Source organism: Astatotilapia calliptera, chromosome 19 (assembly GCF_900246225.1).
Source record: "Astatotilapia calliptera chromosome 19, fAstCal1.2, whole genome shotgun sequence".
Taxonomy (NCBI): domain Eukaryota; kingdom Metazoa; phylum Chordata; class Actinopteri; order Cichliformes; family Cichlidae; genus Astatotilapia; species Astatotilapia calliptera.
The window spans coordinates 484,039-503,369 of NC_039320.1; the positions used below are offsets into that span (position 1 = coordinate 484,039).

Sequence of the window (19,331 nt, forward strand, 5' to 3'; positions counted from 1 at the left end):
TTTCATAAAAACTATTGTGCACTCTTTTTCAACAGATGACAAAAAAAAAACAAAAAAACTCAGTTTTTCTGCTCTACCTGTTCTCACAGTAGACAATCTTTAGGTCCATGTTGACTCGGGTCACGAACATTTGGCAGTCGATGCGAACCTCGTTGATTGTTGGCGGCGGCAGAGCGTGAGCCACCGCCACCATCCCCATGATCTGATTGGGCACTGAGCGGCTGTGCGTCAGAGCCATCCTGATCCGCAGGCGCCCTGTGACGTGGATCACCTGAAGGGGAAAAAACAAGTAAAGGAAAGTCAGAGAACTTTTTCAAATGAAAACAAGCATTCACCTACATTTCTTTCTTTGTATTGAGAATCAGGATGTATGATAATGCAACTTTTGGCCTCGAAGAAGCTAAAGAAAGACATCAGCTCAGACTTTGTATAGGTGATAACTATGAAGCACTAATAACCTGTATGCTGGTCAGCTCAAACTTGATGTCCAATTTAGAGGTGGACAAAAATTATACCAGTGTCATTATGTGTATGTAAGTGCAAATGTCTGTACTAATATATGATTATGTTTATCTGCTTGTCTGGAACAGGTTTCACTTATAAATGAGCCTGGTTCTGCCGGAGGTTTCTTCCTGTTAAAAGGGAGTTTTTCCTTCCCACTGTTGCCAAAGTGCTTGCTCATAGGGGGTCACATGATTGTTGGGTTTTTCTCTGTATCTATGAAGCGCCTTGAGGCGACTTTTGTTGTGATTTGGCGCTATATAAATAAAATTGAATTGAATTGAATTGAAATGAGACACTGAGTCTCAATGGGCACTACGTATATAAATAAAGGCAAAATAAAATTGAAAAAATACATATGTGAATATCTGTTTTGTATCGTAGTCTCTACTAAAATACAAATGTGCTCTATTCTCATTGGGTGGCCGTAGCTCACGAGGTAAAGCACTTCCTCTACAAAGTGGAAGGCCGGCTCTTCAAACACCTACTCCTCTTGTCTGCGTGTCGAAGCATCCTTTAGCAAGATACTGAACTCCGAGTTCCCCTCAAGCTATCTATTGGAGTGTGTGAAGTTAAAATGTGCTTGTTTAAATGTGTGTAAATGGATAAGAAAGTGCTTTGAGTGCTCAAATAGACTAGAAAAGTACTATATAAGTACCAGTCTGTTTAGGTCTCCCAATTATTATGCTAGTAAACTTTATATAAATCTTTATGAGGATACTGGCACTTCTTCCTTATCTTCATCTATCATCATATTAATGCCCAAATGCCCAACATCCAAACTTACCAAAAACTCTCAAACAAGTTTGAGCTATCAAAGAACCATTTCCATGTGTGTCCTCCAAAGTAAGGACCACATAAAATATGTGTCCTGTGGTTATGTGTCCCAGCTCATAAACAAAAACACAAACTGGTCCACACAAAAACTTGTTTCACACAAAAGCTGAAAAAGCAAAGTAAACATACTTCCTGTGCTATATTTTTGATAATGCTAGTGTTTGAATTGAGTCTCTATTCCATTCATGGTTCAGGCAATGTATTAATGAAATCTGTAAGTTCTTTTAGTGATTTTGTTTTGTCTTTGACAGCTTTTCCTCTGTCTTTCCTCTGCTGTCTGCCATCATTCCTGAGGAGAATTGAATGTATTAGTCAGGGATAAACCACGAGTGACCCCACATACACACACATTGACGCACAAACAAGGCAGCCCAAAGAATCCCCTTTAATCCGGCTTCTCGATCTGTGAATAGTGAGACGGTCGCAGAGCTTAGAGTCCTGATGTTACACCTATACATGCATATTTTCTTTCTGCAGAAAAAAATCACAAACCTAAGCATGGGAACAAGATCAAACCAAGGTTACTGTAACTGCAAAAGCGGAAGAAAAACAGACAAGTCCTTCACTGTAATAGACAGCCAAAGTTCTAGTGTCACTTTCATCTAACATTTTTTTTCCACATAAATTTTAAAGTCTCAGAAGTGTGAACTGAAAGCCCAGTTCTGTTAAGTTCACTTCATTCAGATCAGATGACAAGGGCAGTGCACTTTTTAGCCATATTATTTAACACAATGTAGGAGAGTGAAATAATGACACAGGAATCAAGAAAAGTGTACTGAAACTGATTTTCAAGAATTGTTGTGAAGAGCTGTAGTAACTACAGACAGATAAAGTTGATGAAGCTAGGTTTAGAAGAGAGTTGACAATTACTACCAGTATGGCTTCATGTTGATAAAAGAGCAGTACAAATGCGATGCTTGCTTTGAGAGTGTTGATGGAGAAGTATGGACGAGGTTAGAAGGAGTTCAGTTCAATTCAATTTTATTTATACAGTGCCCAAATCACAACAACAGTCGCCTCAAGGCGCTTTAAATTGTAAGGTAGACCCTACAATAATACATACAGAGAAAAACCCAACAATCATATGACTCCCTATGAGCACTTTGGCAACAGTGGGAAAGAAAAACTCCCTTTTAACAGGAAGAAACCTCCGGCAGAACCAGGCACAGGGAGGGGCAGCTGTCTGACACGGCCGGTTGGGGTGAGAGAAGGACAAAACAGGACAAAAGACATGCTGTGGAAGTTTCTTTGTGGATTTAGAGACACCTGATAGGGTTCCAAGACAGGAAGTGTGGTACTGCAAGTCAAGAGTGGCACAGAAGTATTTGAGGATGGTATAGGGCATGCAGAGAGATAACAGGAATCTGTTCTAAGCCTGTTCTTGTTTGCAGCGGTGATAGATGGGAGTATACATGGACTATTGTCTATGCAGATGATGACTGAGTCAGAGTAGACAGTAAGGGGAAGAAAGCCTGGAGAGGTAAAGGTATACTCTGGAGAGAAGAGGAATGAAAGTCAGTAGAAGCAAGACAGAATACACGTGTGAATGAGAGGGAGGCAGGTTTAAGAGTGATGATGCAAAGAGCAGAAGTCATGAAGAAGATTTATGGATGGAGTAAACGGAGGACATGCAGAGCATTGCTGTCTTAGAGAGGATGCTAGGGTGAGATACAGATGCAGGAAGATGACTGGTAAAGGCAGCAGCTGACAGACAAACATACACAATGGCATGAAAAGTGTTTCCCCCCTTCCTGAGTTTCTATTTTTTTTTATATGTTTATCAAAGTTCAATGTTTCAAATCACCAAATAAATGTAAATATTAGACAAAGATACCACAAGTAAACAAAAAATGCAGTTTCTTAATGAAGGTGTTTATTATTAAGGGGGAAAAGAAAAGAAATCCAAACCTAAATGGCCCTGTAAAAAACCTAAATGGCCCCCAGAAAAAGTAGACCAAAAGACAGACAGCATATTGCGATAGAAGGAAATTCAGGACCAAATTATAATAAAATAAGTAGCTGAGATTCTCAACCTGGAAAAGGTTATAAGGCCATTTCTAAAGCTGTGGGACTCCAGCAAACCACAGTGCTGGAGTCAAATGGTAAAAACATGGAACAGTGGTGAACAAAATTAACCCAAGTTCAATGACGACTCATCCAAGAGGTCACAGAAGACCCCAGAACAACATCCCAAGAACTGCAGGCCTCACTTGCCTCATTTAAGGTTCATGACCCCACCATAAGAAAGAAACTGGGCAAAATGGCATCCATGGTGAAGTTCCAAGACTGCTTACTGCTAAGCAAAAGGAACATAAAGGCTCATCTCACGTTTGCATAAAAACATCTTAATGATCCCCAAGACCTTTGGGAAAAGAGTCTGTGGACAGACGAGGCAAGAGTTGAACTTTTTGGACGGTGTGTGTCCCGTTACATCTGTCATAAAACTAACAGAACATTTTTGAAAAGGAACATCATGTCAACAGTAAAATATGGTGGTGCTATTGTGATGGTCTGGGGCTGTTTTCCTGCCTCAGGACCTGGAAGACTTGCTGTGGTAAGTGGAACCTTGAATTCTGCTGTCTACCAAAACATCCTGAAGGAGAATGTCCGGCGATCTGTTCGTGACCTCAAACTGAAGTGCACTTGGGTTCAAACTGAAGACTTTGGAGTGGCCTAGTCAAAGTCCTAAACTGAATCCGATTGAGATGCTGTGGCATGACCTTGACAACCCTCCACAGCGATGTAAAAGACTTATTGGTTTAGGGAGCAATTCCTTTTTTTTTGCACATGGCCATGTAGGTTTGGGTTTTGTTCCCCTAATAATAAACACTTTAGAAACTGCATTTTGTGTTTACTTGTGTTATCTTTGTCTAATATTTAAATTTGTTTAATGATCTGAAACATTTAAGTATGACAAACAAAAAATAGGAGGCATGATGAAGGCAAAGACTTTTCAAACTACTGTATATAGAAAAGGAGACACATAAGCATGCAAAGTACCTATTTTTTCATTACATTATAAATTTCCACGTGAATCACAGATTAAAAACAGTAATGAGTTGATTTGTCCTCAAGCAGATGAAGGGAGATGATCATACCCATGTTAGAAAATCCAGTCTTTCAAAAATTTAGCAGCAACTCCATAATTTGTTAGATGGTTTTTGTAATTTTGCCTGGGTACACACAGTTTAAATCAAATAATTAATATGTGATTGAAGAAAGATTGACTTTCAGCTTCAACACAAGAGGTTTTTATGAAAAACTTCATAGTGACTTTTCTTTTCCCCCTTCTCCACAGTTCCAGTTTTAGAATTCAACTTATTTTTGCGATACATTGTTCTGACCTTATATCCTGAGGACTTGATGTGCACGCCTCTCTTTGTGAGTGTAGATTTCATCCGGATGAAGAAGGACCGTTCCAGGGAGTTATCAGGAGCCAGAAGACTGGGACTGCTGGATTCGACTGTGACAAAAACAGACAATACGAAAACTGAGTCTGATAAATGTTTCTTTTTCTGAGTGTATTATGCAAAATAAACTGAATGAAAAAAAATCACACAACGCTCTATAAGATTAATTTAGTTCTATATTCCAAATGTCAAACAAAACACTTAAAATGTAACAGGTAAGTTGAAATAGTTTTAAAGAAGCCTTTTTGTTTTGGTATTTTTTTAAAAAGTCATCATACAAGGATATGATTTACAACTTGAATAAATGCTTCCAGTAAGGTTATGCCATCAACTGCTAGTTTTAAGTCTTCTTGCTTCCTTGTAAGTCTTTACTGTATGGGCATGTTTAACAACCACCAAGGTAATTAAAGTCAACAAAAACTAAAAACTAAACCTACACGTGCAAAAACATTTTAGTTCAGTAAAAAAAAATAAATACAGAAAACCAGACTTTTCATAAAAAATATATTTATATATACACACATGCAATTTAATGTATGTACATTTTGAATAATTTCAAGTAAGAAATCCCAATATAGAACACTTAATTATGCAAGTTATTAATCAGACTGAAACTAAATAACCTAAAGTCCAGGTGGAATGAAACTGAAAACAGTGCATAGCAACAATAATAAAAAAAAGATTAGTTTACTTTATGATGGTTCACCAAAAGTGTACAGCGCAGAAAACTGTAATTGGCTCAAACACAAGTGAAGCATTTTTAAATGGGTGTATAACTAATATACACATTCATACTGTCAGTTCAGCCAGTCAACCAATCACAGCTGCAGTCAACCCGTCAATCAAATCAAAGCAGCTCATGACACTCAAACGGGGAAATGTCAAAACACATCAGAAGAGGACGACGCAGCGATTAGATCCAAAGTAAAGGGTTAAGGTTAACAGCTTGAAAACGACAATCTTCTGATATTAGAACTATTAAAATAAGCCTCATGTAATTGTTGAAAGACTGAAATTTGATGCTTCCTTTAGCAAAGTTAAAATTGCTCAGACGACTCCTAACTGATAGGTTAACAGCCTGTGGCAGCCTGGCCCTTCACAACATGAAATCCTCACACAAGAAGTCAATTTTTTCAGCAGCCTTCAAAGTTCAGCCAGTGAGCTTACATCAAATCAGGAGGTAGCAATGCTTACGTAAGGTGAGATGCTTCATTTGTCAGCAGCTGTCAGCTTTCAGAAATCAGCTGCATATTCATAACTTCTCCGTCCATCAGAGGAAGCGATGTGAGGAGAGACAGCCAGGAAATGTTCCCTTACACTTAAACACGATGACCAACAGTGTTCAGTACAAACACAATCCAGGTTGCTTAAGTGTACAAATGTCAAAATTCACTTGGAATTAAGCATGGCAATATGGGAGTGTTATTGTTGTAGCATTATTCCCAGATGTGTCTGGAGTGCTGTACTTGTGAATGTGTAACAGTGTATTCAGATTTTCAAGAGTTGAAGCTGGTTAAGGTTACAGAAAGGTTGTGATCATGTAAGTTCAATCAGACTCACCAAATTATTTTTCTTTGAACTAATCCACAGACTTTGGAGTCAAAACCTGTGTAGAATTTCCATGTAGCCCCAACCACCTCCTGCTGACTCATACACAGTTTGTGAATGCATTATTTCATTCACTGAAAAACACAACACTGTGCATCTCTGTGTAACTCAGTCAGGGATTATGTTGCTCCTAAACACAGTAACAATTTTAAAAAAGAGTGGGAAAGTCATGTGCAATTTTTTTTGCCCCATCCTCCATCAGAAATTCTCAAAGAGCAGCACAGGGTACGATTAATCATCACAATCAAATTGCGATCGTTCACTTGGAAGAAGAGACTCAAATGGGAAGATAAGCTAAAGTCACAAAATCCAAATTTGATTCAAACACAAGCGGTCAGTCAGAGAAAGTAAACAAGTGAAAGAAGGGGCTGCCAAAGGGCAAAAAAACAAAACACAGACTGATCGATGAGAAATGTAAAACAAGAAAAAGAAAAGAAAAAATACAACAGGAAGTGAACCAAAACTCTAAACTATAGCACACATCCTTTAGACGTGTAATATAAGATAACTCTTGTGCTGGCTAATTTCCTACAGCTTTCATCAAATTAAAAAAAGCTAATCCAAGTCCATATTTGTAATTCCAGACATGCTGGGTTATTTGTTTTCTATTTGCTTGTGAACATTTAAGGTAATGCGAAAGCACAATTTAACCACAGACAGCGATCAACATGTTATCGTGCAGCTTACATCCACCAACGCCGCTTCCTGCAACTTTAGCACGACGCAGAACTGGAACATTTCCTTCCAGCATGTAAATCCTTTTATGATGTCTCAACACAGTTGTTCAGGTTGGTGAGCACTAAAAGGCTACTTGCTTTTCCCTCTGTTGCAGGTCTTTATTTTTCTTTGTTTCAGGAGGCAACTCCCCTAACACACACACACACGCACAACCACGCACGCTTATGCATGAACACAGTCAGGTCTCTGGTGGATGTGGCAGTTTGATCAGCACTGATATGTGTTGACAACGTCTAATCTGAAAAAATTGAAAGAAATGAATTAATATGCAAATTCATCCTTTATAATATAAACGTCCTTGAAGAGAGGAAGACAGGAGGGAGGGGGGAGGGGGTGAAGGAGAGAAAAAGGGAGTGAGGGAAAAAAGGAGAGAGGGGAAAGCATGGGGGTGGAAAGACTGGAGAAAATAAAGGAGGAAGTAAGGGAAAAATAAGAGAAATACAAATTTGAATGTGAAACAGGTAGACAGAAAGAAAAGAAGTCATTTCAGAAAAACCTTGATAGAAAAAGGAAAGTAGATGAAGCATGGGATAAAAATACTGACAACCACTCATGCTACCCATCAGAAGATTTTCAAAAAACGTGACCTTGACCTTCAGGTCAAAATCACTGACATTCAAACTCATCTGAGTAGATACAACAATGGTATTAACTTAACTCTCCTACCTCACTTCATTCTTGAGTTATCACATTCACAAACATAGGTGTGCACACTGCTCACTTGATCCAGAGATGAAAAAGAAAAAGAAAAACAAACAATTCTAAACAAGTGGAGCAAAAGCAAAAGATGTGGAGAGAGCAGGAGATGGAAGGGGAGGAAGGAAGAGAAAAGAAAGAGAAAAGAGGCAGAGGGAGGCAAAAAGAAATGAAATGAAGTGAAGGCGATGAGACTTGGGTAAAGGGAAGGTTTAGAAAAGAGGTGGGAGAAAGAATGAAGTAAGAACAAAGTGAAATGTAACAGGAATGGAAAAAGGACAAAGTGAAAAATAGGCAGGGATATCTGAGGAAAAAGGGGAAACAAAAGAGGAAGGAGGAAAAGGAGAAGAAGAAGAAGGAGGGAAAGGAAAGGACATGAAGCTTCCCAGGAGGAGCTACAAATCTTCATCTCCACCCCCTCCCTCTTCTTCTCTTCCATCCCACCACCAGTCGCTCCTAAAGGAAAACAGCAGCCGATCTGACGGAGAATAATGATGATGGAGGGAGAGAGGGAATGGAAGAGAGAGAGGACAGACAAATGACAGGGGAGCTGGACCCCCCCACTCCCCCCCCCCCCCCTTCTGTCTTTGTTATTCTCTTTGAATTAATGGGATTAGTTTCTGCATGCATACACACACTCACTCACTTGAGATATCACATTCACTGTCATACACACCTCTTTTCATTTTGACACACACACACACACACACACACACACACACACACACACACACACACACACACACACACGTTGTGTGCTTGTTTGCAATTAAACAATTTCTGCATGAATGAAGTGAAGGAAGAACTGAAACAGCAAGAGAAGGAAGAAAGGCGAGGAGAGAGAAGAGAAAAGGAATCCACGTGACGAAGAACAGGAAGACGACTGGAGTAGGAAGAAAAATATAAAAAGAACAAGAAGACAGAAGGAGGAGCAGTGGGTCTAAGAGAGAAAAAAGAGTCAAAGGAGAGGAGGAGGGTGGTGAAGAGATGAAGAATCGTAGAGATGCATCAAGAAAGAGCAGGGAACAAAGGGGCTCTGAGCAGAAGCAACAGAAATTATAAAAAAGGAAAAACAGAAGGAGAGTTTAAGAGTCAAAATAGAGAAATAATAGGAAAAAAAGAATGAGAAAAAAGAGCATAGGAAATGGGAGCAAGGGTATGAAAAAAATGAGGATGACAGAAAAGAAACAGCGTGGAGGAAAAGAAAAGAAGCACAAATTTAGGCATAAAGCAAGGAAAAAGTAGGGGAAGTGTGAGCAAGAAAATATAAACAGATGGAAAGGAAATGGAGGAGGAATAAGAGGAGAAGGAAATTAAGGAAAATGGTGTAAAAGTAGACGAAATATCAGATGAAAGGATGGAAAGGAGGAAAGAGGAAGTCAAGAGAGAATAAGTTGTACAGCAATGGAAGGTATAAAGCGGATGGATAGTGTAGGGAGCAACAACAGGAGAAGAAGACGAGATGGAAAAGGAGGAAGCTGTGAGAGTAGAGAACTGGGAGAAAAGAATAACAGGATGAAAAGAGGAAGAGATGATCTGGAGGAGGAGGAAGAGGTGGAGGGGTAAGTTCTGTTGTAAAAGAAGTGAAAGGAAGAGGAGGAGTGGAGGGAATAAGAACAAGTAAAAGATTACAGGAAAGAAGAGGAGGAAGAGTGGAGGGAGTCTGAAAGAACGCAGAGAGGGGAAAAAAGACAAACAGAATAAAAAGAAGAGAGAAGAGGAGGAGGAGCAGGATCATGTGGGGATTCAGAGGTGTTTTCTCATTCTGCTCATTCGGCGTGCGTAGCCATGGCGTCTTCGGGGACGACGCTCCTACAAGACAAAGATTAGCGCTACAAAGGCAGCAGGTGGCTACCGGCTCTGCCGCCGCCCGACTCTGGGACCTAATTATCTACGGCACTGAAACTTTCCCTCGTTTGAAGGACAAATGATTAATTAAAAAGAACAACTCACCTACGCCTGTGATCTGTGGACAATACCCAGAGTACTGAGGGTTTCTTTCCACCAGTGTGTGTGTGTGTGTGTGTGTGTGTGTGTGTGTGTGTGTGTGTGCGCGCGCAATTGCCGGGAAGTCTCAGTGGGACAGGGTATCATTGTCAGACACTCTAATAACGTTGCCTGGTTCAGGGAGCCCGTTGTGTCCGACTGATAACTAGCTAACGTGACAGAGGCGCGTGGGGCGAGACAAAGCAAGCTACAGCAAGGTCACTGCAACCTCCACCAGCTGCCGCTGCAGCCACAGCAAAGCGCCGCTACGACAAACTAAAGGAAGAGTGAGGAAAACACACTAATTTAACAAGAGGCGTGTAATACAGCAGATAAGGCAGACACATGTAGCACATTAATGAGTCATTTAGCAACTTTAAGTGGCTGAAAAGAGAAGCTCACAACAAATTAATCAGACTGACAGGGAAGCAGAAGTGTGCTTAAAAGACATCTCAAAGGCTCTGATGTTTCCAGTGTTGAGAAAACAAAATGGCAGAAAGAAAAAGTGGATCAGGCCAGAGGTGATTGATACTTTCAATTTGAGATACTAGGAAGAGTTAGGGAATGATCATAGGGAAGTTCTATGAGAAATACATACATACAGTATTGAAAACATTTAGTGTTTTGTGTACTTTAACAGAAGAGGCGCAACATGTTAAGTTGTAAAAAGCTTCTACTGGTACTGTAACTGATTCTGCGTGACTAATGAGCCATATCTTGAAGTAATGGGTGAGATTTGTGAGGATGATGCAAGACTTGCATCAAAACAGCAAGACAGTGGTGAGGTGACAGACGGGTTCAAGGTGGGGGTGGGATAGTCTCTGAGCCCGCTCTTGTTTGCAGTGGTGATGGAGGAGTTGACAAGTGAGGTCAGGCAAGAGTGTCAGTGGACCATGATGCTCACAGGGACACTGTGATCTGTATTGAGAGTAAGGAGCAGGTGGAAGAGAGCCTGGAGGTGGAGGTATGCTCTGGAGAGAAGCAAAATAGCTCAGGTCAGCTATCCAAAGCAACAGACAGAGCGAAGTAAGGAAGAAGAGAGTGTAGGCAAAGCGGAAGTGGTTGGAGACAAGTGTTAGGGGTGATTTGTGAGTAAAGAGACCTGCTATAATGTAGGGTTGTGTTGGCAATTATAAAAAGGCAGGAGAGGTGACAGGTTAGGAGTGACCAGAATTGACAGTTAGAGAGGAAAGGCTGAAGCGATCTGCAGAAAGACCACAGAGGAGATTCATGGATGTCATGAAGAAGGACATGCAGACGGTCGGTGGGACAGACAAGGATGGCAGGGATCGGGTGAGATGTAGGCAGATGATTCCCTGTGGCGAATCCTAAACGGAGCAGCCGGAAGAGGTACATCTCTTCATCATTGTTATAAAAAGTACATTATTTACTTACCTAAGATACTGTGGGCTTGCTTCGATTCATACACATAGAAATGGATGTGTGTGCCACTGCCCACACTGAAGCCATAAATGCAATCTAATTCTCTGGGAAACACTGAACCACAAGGCAGAGCAGACCCATGGGAGATCAGACAGGCAACCATGAAGGATGTGCCGCAGTGCACTTTCTTCCAAACACAGTATATACATATATAAGAGCAGGAATAATCTAAATATGGGGTCACACACACACACACACACACACACACACACGGAAAGCACAAGCGAGCTAGGTATTCATCACAGGGAGAGACTATTGTCAAAGAAAAGTTTAATTGTGTAAACACTCTGTAACTGTCCTGTCATATTCCTGCCTCTCCGGCTCACTATCGCCTCCATGGCTGTAATTGAATTGCTAGTGTCAGGAGGGAGAGGAGGGGAGGAAGAGGTGGAGGAGGGAAAGGCAGGAGGCGAGACTCGCCTTATGAATAGAATGTGTTTTCTATCAGGCAGGATTTGACAAATTGTGTCAGGAAGAAAAGTCCAAGCGATAACAGTTTGGTATATGAAAGTGGAGGAGGTGCTACAGGGGAATGGAGAACAGGCAGCGAAAGGGCGAAGAAGAGGGATGAGGAAGGAAAGAAGGAAAGACAGAAGGAAAGAAGCAGGGGCAGAAATAGGAAGTGATTTTTTAAAAATGTGGAGGAAGAGAAGAGCGGAGATACTGGTTGGAAAAAGAAGATAGGAAAAGAGGGCTTAAGAAATCAGAGGGGAGAGGTTTGAAGGAAGACAAGTATGGGGAGTGAAGACGAGGAGGAGGTGGGAGAGATAAAGAAGCAAGGAGAAAAAAGAGGAGATAGAGGAGGTAAAGGCAGAGGACAAAAAGAAATGGATGGAGGAAGAGGGAAGGAGATGATGAAGACTACGAAGTTGGGAGTAAAGACGGAGAGGAAAAAGAGGACGAGACAACAGTGGAAAGGAGAAGAAAGAGGAGGAAAATGAGTGAGAGTGGAAGATAGGAGCTGTACTGTCTGTACTGAGGAAGGAAAATGATCTGAAGAACAAGGCAGAGACGAAATTGAGGAAGAGGACGCAATGAAGAAGGATTCAGTCAGATTCCTGTACAGTTTTTTACAAAGCTTTACAAAGTTTGTGTGTTCGTGTGTGTAACAGTAGATTCCCTCAAAGCCTTTCCCACATTGTTTAAAGCCTGGGAACCAAAGTTTTTTTCATATATAATCTGTAACACACCTCCACTTCTCCTCCTCCTCTTCCTCACCTCACTTTCTCCATTTCCTTTCCTCCCCCAGTGCATCCTCCCCACATTTCCTCTCCTTTTTCACTAAAGTGATAAAAAAAAGATACTTTTATTTTGACAGTCTTATCAGGACAGTGAGCTCAAATCAAACAGTGCTCTAATAGCCTTGAGACACCTCAGTCCTAGCTTTGTCTCTCCTGGTCTCTTTTGACTCCTGTATTTCCTCCTCTGAGATATCCCTCAACCCCTCGTTTCATCTTCCTCCCTCCTCCTCCCTCCTCTTCTTTCTCAGTGATCTCCCTGTGATAGGACTAAGGCTTTTCTAAGCTGTATTTAGCTTTTCCACTTTCTCTTTTGGGAGCTGATCTACCTATGAAAAGACGGGGGGAAAGGGAAGACAGAATGGTTGTGAAACAAAGACAAAAAAGAAGATGAACGATTACAAAGCAACAAAAAAGGTTATAAGTTTGAAGGCAGATCTGTATATTTTGGTTAGGTACCAGTGACAGGAACCCTCATGTGCTGGAGAGAGCAGTGCATTAATGATCAGCGTGTCTGCGTCTCATGTTTTACATAATGACACATTCAAGTGTCCGCATACCATTGTCCACAAAGTATAGAGACAATAGGGTTGAGGAAAGGAGGGAAGACGTGGAGTCTGAGGTGGAGGGTAAATGAACAGACAATTTGTTTTCCCTGATACGGATGATGAGACTGACAGCTCGTCTTTGTTCTGACTGAGGTCGGAGGTCACAATGACACACGCATACACAACGCAGAGATAATAGGCAATTGTCTGTATCTGCAACCTGCATAATTACTTCCAGAGACAGAGAGAGACGTGACTCCTGCTGGAAAGCCCAAAAGGGAGGAGAAAGACAGAAAACAAGGGCAAAACAAGCCAAAGTCAGGAGACTGCAGAGAGAAAGAGAGTGACAGTTTAGTTCTTGCGTTAGTCCTGAACCGGCTACTGTGAAGCAGGATTTGGGGCTTTAACTCCACAATTCAGTCAACTTCAGGTTTTTGGAATTTTGGAAAGGGGGTTACTGGTTACTGGGTTACATCGGCATAATAATTAATGCTGCACACCTAAGAGGTCAACCCCCACCAAAACACTGCCTACCTGACAAATCAGGTCTCTTTTAAAGACATATACATACTCAGAAAATCTTATGGGCCCCCTATGCAGGTAGTGGCAGGGTCAATGTTTTAAAGACCATTTAAAGTTTTTGTCTTTCCTTGACAAACATCAATAAGCAATATAGATTTTTAGGAACAACTTCACTTCACTTTTTTTCTTTCAGAAGCTTTAAAGCCACTTCATTGCTCTATGAGCCCTAATATTGCAAAATCATTAATTGTTACAGTTGTGGTCAGAAATGTACAATAATCAGGGGCATGAATGTCATGGTAATTTGGGGCTTTTAATGATTTCTTTGAACTGATTTATTTTTTTGAAGCAAGCTTCACATTGCCTTGGACTTGAGAGGGTGCTGATCGAGAAAGAAACCCCTAATCTAAAACTGACACCTTCAAGTGGAAATTTGCTGCTGCCCATGTGGACAAGCTAAATGCCTTTTAGAGTAAAGTTTTATAGATTGGGCTATTTGGCCACAAGTAAATCAAGTGTATTTTTCGTTTGTGTTGTATTGGCAGAGCATGCATTTTTAATATTGTTCAATCATTTTCATTTAATTGTGGGAAGCCAAAATCATGTCAATCACTGAAATGAGAATTCAATTAACTGTGCAACCCTATTATGCATTACTGCGTATTTACTTTACAGAACAAACAATTGTAAATGCAGCGGCATCTTCCAGTGTCTTAAACCTGTGACACCTGCGTCATTTATGATCGTACTATTTATATGATGAAACGGGAGTTAGATGATGAGACGCAATCTCTCCAGCATGTTTTGCGGATGCCTCAGGGAGCTCCTCTTGCTACAAGTCATGCCTGACTCATCTCACCTAAGAGGGGTCCAGGAGGCAGATGCCCATATCATCTCAGCTGACTCCTAGCATCTCTACTCAGCCCCTCCAGAATTACCAAGCTCTGCACTCTATCTCTAAGGCCGAGCCCAGACAGCCTTCAGAGGAAAGTCATTTCTACTGTTTATATCTCCAGTCTAATTCTTTCAGGCAGTTCCCACAGCTCATGGACATAGGTGTGGGTAGGAACATCGATCGATCTGTAAATCGACACCTCTGCTTTCCTAGTCTCTTCACCAAAACAGACCACTCCAGCACTGGCATCAATCTGTCTGTCCCCTCACTCTTGGACAAAACCCCGAGATACTTTAACTCCTCCACTTGGGTAGCAACTCATCTCTTACATGGGGTAGACACTGCACCTTTTTTCAATTCAATTACAGTCACCAAGAAGCACTTTATATTGTAAGGAAAGATCCTACAGTAATAGAAGGAAACCCCAACAATCACACAGGGGAGAACCATAGCCTCAGACTCTTCTGCTACTCCACTATCCACTGTAACTGGTTACATGCTGCCAACACCACCTGTTATGTGAACCTTGTTAGAATGGTAAACCTGGGCTTATTTATTGAGCCTTTGTGTTGCCGCTTAGCCTGATTAGGGACAATAGTGCAAATGAATAACTAAACTTCAAATCTAAAAATGTATAATATGAGTGAATTCCATACATTGCTGATTCTGTAGCAGCCGGTTTTGCAGGGTGGAGTTGCTAACCCCACGCCCAACCCTCGTCCTTTCTCATCCAGGCTTGCCAGGACGATCTGATGATCTGAGCCCGGATGATCTGAAAATCGTCGACATCACCTGGGACGAAGCCAAAGCAGTCGCCACTGACCGACGTCAATGGAGATCGTTAACTGCCCGATGCGCTACTTGGTGTAGGCGAAACTAAGTCGGGGTGGGCAACTCCAGGCCTCAAGGGCCGGTGTCCTACAGGTTTTAGATACCCTGCATCAACACACCTGAATCAAATGATGAGTTCATTACCAGGCCTCTGGAGAACCTCAAGACATGTTGAGGAGGTCATTTAGTCATTTAAATCAGCTGTGTTTCATCAAGGACACGTCTGTCGTACACCCCTGAACTAAGTGCTAAGTAATGGGGGAATTAGATGAAATGCACAATGCAAGAAGTAGAAGAAGTACAGAGAAATGTCAAAAGATCACGAGTGACGAATTAAAGCAGAGGTGGGTTAGAACTGTACTTGCATGTGTGCCACACATGCAGATGTGAAGCAGATAAATCCATAGCTTTTGGTCCCAGTCATGCTAAAGAAAAAACAAAACAAGCCAAAAACAAATACAAACAGACAAAGCAAATATGAGATTTCCCAACGGGCTCTTCCTCTGACATTTTCAGTGACAACAGTGGTGTCACAAATAAAATACAGTGTCCAGCACCTTATAACACTCCTATCCTGCATTGTTTTTTAGCCAAACATAGCAGGGTGCTGGATCTCTTCTTTTCTTTTTGTAAAAACTAAAACCTGAGGAGGAAGAAGCTTAAACCTTGTGAATATGAAGTGTTAGACACACAAGCAGCCCAATAAGAAATGGTCTGTTAGTTTTCTTTTTTACTGAATTAAAGCCAAAATAGAAGTTAAACCGCTTGTAAGCAATCTACATTCAGAGAGTGGTTCAAGGTTCAAATTTATTTATATAGCATATTTCCAGACAGATGATTATAGCTCAGAGATGGTTATACTGGAATCCTAGTTTTGGACTTTTTAAGTCTTGGCCTGGACAAATACCCCCATATGAACAAAGCATCCTTTGTCCCATACATCCACTGCAACTCTTCTGCACATGTCCAAACCATCTCAACCTTGCCGCTCTAACTTTGTCTCCAAAACAACAACCTGAGCTGTCCCTCTGATCTGCTTATTTCTAATCCTGCGCATCCTGGTCACTCCCAGTGAAAACCTTAGCATTTCATCATTTCTGTCACCTGCATATATACAACCAGTCGCACTACCAGCTTGTAAACATTCTCTTTCACTCTAGCTTCCCTCTGTCACAAATCACCCAGGCTTTACTGTTCCACCTGCCTCCCTCTCACTCGCACATGTATTCTGTTGTACTTCTACTGGCTTTCATTCCTCTTCTCTCCAAAGCATACCTCCACCTCTCCAGGCTCTCTTCCAACTGCTCCCTACTCTCACTACAGATCACAGTGTCATCTGCAAACATCATAATTAACAGAGACTCCTGCCTGAACTCATCTGTCAACCTGGACACCAAAGAACCTTCTTTGCAGTTCCTTGCAAAATCATAGAGCAGATCATAGACAAGTTAAACAATCTATCTTACCCCGAAAAAAAAAATGCTAGCTTGCCAATGCAGGATGCTTTGGGAAATTTTCTATAGCTAATGATTCCAGATTTCTTTGGTTACCCTAATTATGACTAAAAATGAAAATATGGAATACATGCTGAACACACTGAAATATTAAAAGCATTATAGCTGATCATTAATATATAGGTTTGTTTGCCATTTAGAAGAATTGGAGCCAGCACGCATATGGCGAGAGGTGGCATACACCCTAGGCGGGTTGCCAGTGCATCACTGGTTTTGCTCCTCATAATGTAAATCTTTTGGTTTTAGGTTTATCGGCCACACTGGAATAACGTGCTTTTTTAGGGTTTGACTAGCAGCTAACAATATGACTATAAAATTATCAGCATTTTATTAACAACTAACTTCAAACGGACTTGTAACTTCTTATTGCATGTTGCAAATATTTGTCGCTCAACAACACAATTATAAACACATTTTAATACATTTAACCAGTGGTCTTTCAAAGTTGCATCACTGCAACTTCCATCACTGTTCAGGACAGTTTTTTCTAAAGAGCCCATTTCCATGTTAAATTAATTCATAACTCAGTCTTCACTTTTCTTCCTCTGTGTCTCTGAGTCCTTCTGTTGTTATTTCTTTTCTTTTAATTTCTATCTCTCTCCTCGTCTCTCTGTTCATGTTTGGCCAGACGAGCGCAGCGTCCCCAGATAAAAGACAACCAAACAAGAAAGGGAAGTACAAAAAAAACAAAAAACAACAACACAAGAAGCAGAACACGATGAGAAGGAAGAAGAAACAGAGAGGACGGGGACAACAGAGCGAGGCACATGCTTGGTGTAATTGAATCCAGGCGGCAGCAGAGAGAGGGACAGATGGATGAACTGAACAGATTAGCATCCGTAATCAGAGGAAGGCGTGAGGAGGAATAGATGTGGCGGCCGTGTTCAGTGAGCTGCTAACTGGTTTTACAAACATGTCTGTGAAGAGTTGCTCTGGCTCCTGATGAACACAAACTATGACTTATTGTCTCTGATCAGATGGAACAGACGTGCACCCGCTGTTTTACATGATTACTACTTCTACTGAGGCTTTGAAGAGGGTCATCGCCTAGCTCTGATAGAGACAAGAATGTGGACAGATCGGTTGCCGGTCACGGAGTGTTGGCTGTGAAACTTCAAGTTCATCTGTAAGAGACATTTAACAAACAGGAGGAAATGTCTTATTTAGTTTTTTTCAGCCTCGGATGAATCCATATTTGCTGTTCCGAGTGTGTATAAATCAAACACAGTGTGTGCTGCTTATACGTTGTTGGGGCAAACTACCCTGAACAGATAATGGAAGGCCTCTCATTGGCTTCAGGTTTAGGGTACGGTTAGAGTCAGAGTAAGTCTCCGGGAAATAAGAATAGCTCATCTTGCCATCATGCTAATGTGATCTTATGTGGGTACAGACTTGCGACCTTAGAGCTGGGATGTTCGGTTCAAGCTTCATGCCCCCCTTTTTAATCTATCTTCGTCACTTGAAATATCAGCTTTTCCTTGCTTCCTTCCCTCTTTCCCATTGTGTTTACACTTGTTAGATACCTTCTTGATTAAGCCTCCAATTTACTCTTTCTGTTGCTTTCCTTTTATTAAACTGGATCCATTTTTGTTTTTTGTCCCTTTTTAGTTTTCACTAAATCTATCCATGTTAACCTTCATGCCCATCTTTGACATTCTTTCCTTCCTTCTTTTCTTCTTTCATTCATACCATTGGTAAACTTGCTGTAAAATGCATTTCCACATCCTTCCATAGTCAAATGCTTATCCATTTTTTCCTTCCTTTCTTCCTTCCATATGATAAAGTGCTATATAGGGCCTTTCTTTTCTGGTCTATTATTTATTCACTTAAGTTCCTCCAGTTTACCCCATTCGTCCTTCCTGTTTTAAACTGGATCAATTTTTGTTCCTGTTTAGTTTTTGCACTCTCTATCCTTGTTTTCTATTATATTTCAGGGACCTGCTAAACATTATTTCTTAATTTCTTCCCCTGCTTGTACTTTCCTTCCTTTAGTTAGTCTTTTCTTATTCCTGTGCTGTAATACTGAAACTTTAACACATCGTCTTCTCTTTGCACCGTCAGGGGCAGACCTCTTCACCATGTGTGACATATCACTCTCTAAACTTAGTTTGAGCTCACTCACTCTCACACACACACCCTTCGTGCCCACAAATTAAAAGTTGAGTGTTGGACCTTGAAGAGTTCCCATGTTATCATTGCTGTGACAGAAAGATAGCAGTGAGGAACGCTTTATTTGCCGTCCGGTGCCGTCCTGTCCTCTGCTGCCGTTATCTGAACAGCTCCGGCTTCCATTGTAAACAGCCCTGTCCTCGTTAAGAAGCCTAATTAGAAAACTCTAATAATAATGGTGTGTGATTGTCCATTGTGTACTCTAAAGATTCCATTTAGAGCGGTGGCGAGCGGGTGGCGGTTTAATAAAACTTAACCAAACGGATAATTTTGCTCTAGTAATAATCCTCTGCTTCTGAAAGTTCTTTGTTTGCCTCAAGTGGTTTTATTGCTTTGCTTAAAAAAAAGACACTGATTTAATTAATCTGGGCACTTTCAGAAAATCCATTGTGACT

At 41.1% G+C, this 19,331-nt stretch overlaps 1 protein-coding gene across 4 annotated transcripts in view; it reads right to left on the reverse strand.

The window, feature by feature from the left end:
- Nucleotides 1-19,331, reverse strand: part of npas3 (neuronal PAS domain protein 3) — a 380,804-nt gene that overhangs the window by 28,457 nt on the left and 333,016 nt on the right. For all 4 annotated transcript variants that reach the window (XM_026151150.1, XM_026151153.1, XM_026151151.1 and 1 more), the window contains 2 exons: nucleotides 4,683-4,801; nucleotides 78-271 (listed from right to left, as the gene is read on the reverse strand). In XM_026151150.1, the coding sequence (XP_026006935.1) occupies nucleotides 78-271; nucleotides 4,683-4,801 (313 nt within the window). The remainder of the gene's footprint in view (nucleotides 1-77; nucleotides 272-4,682; nucleotides 4,802-19,331) is intronic.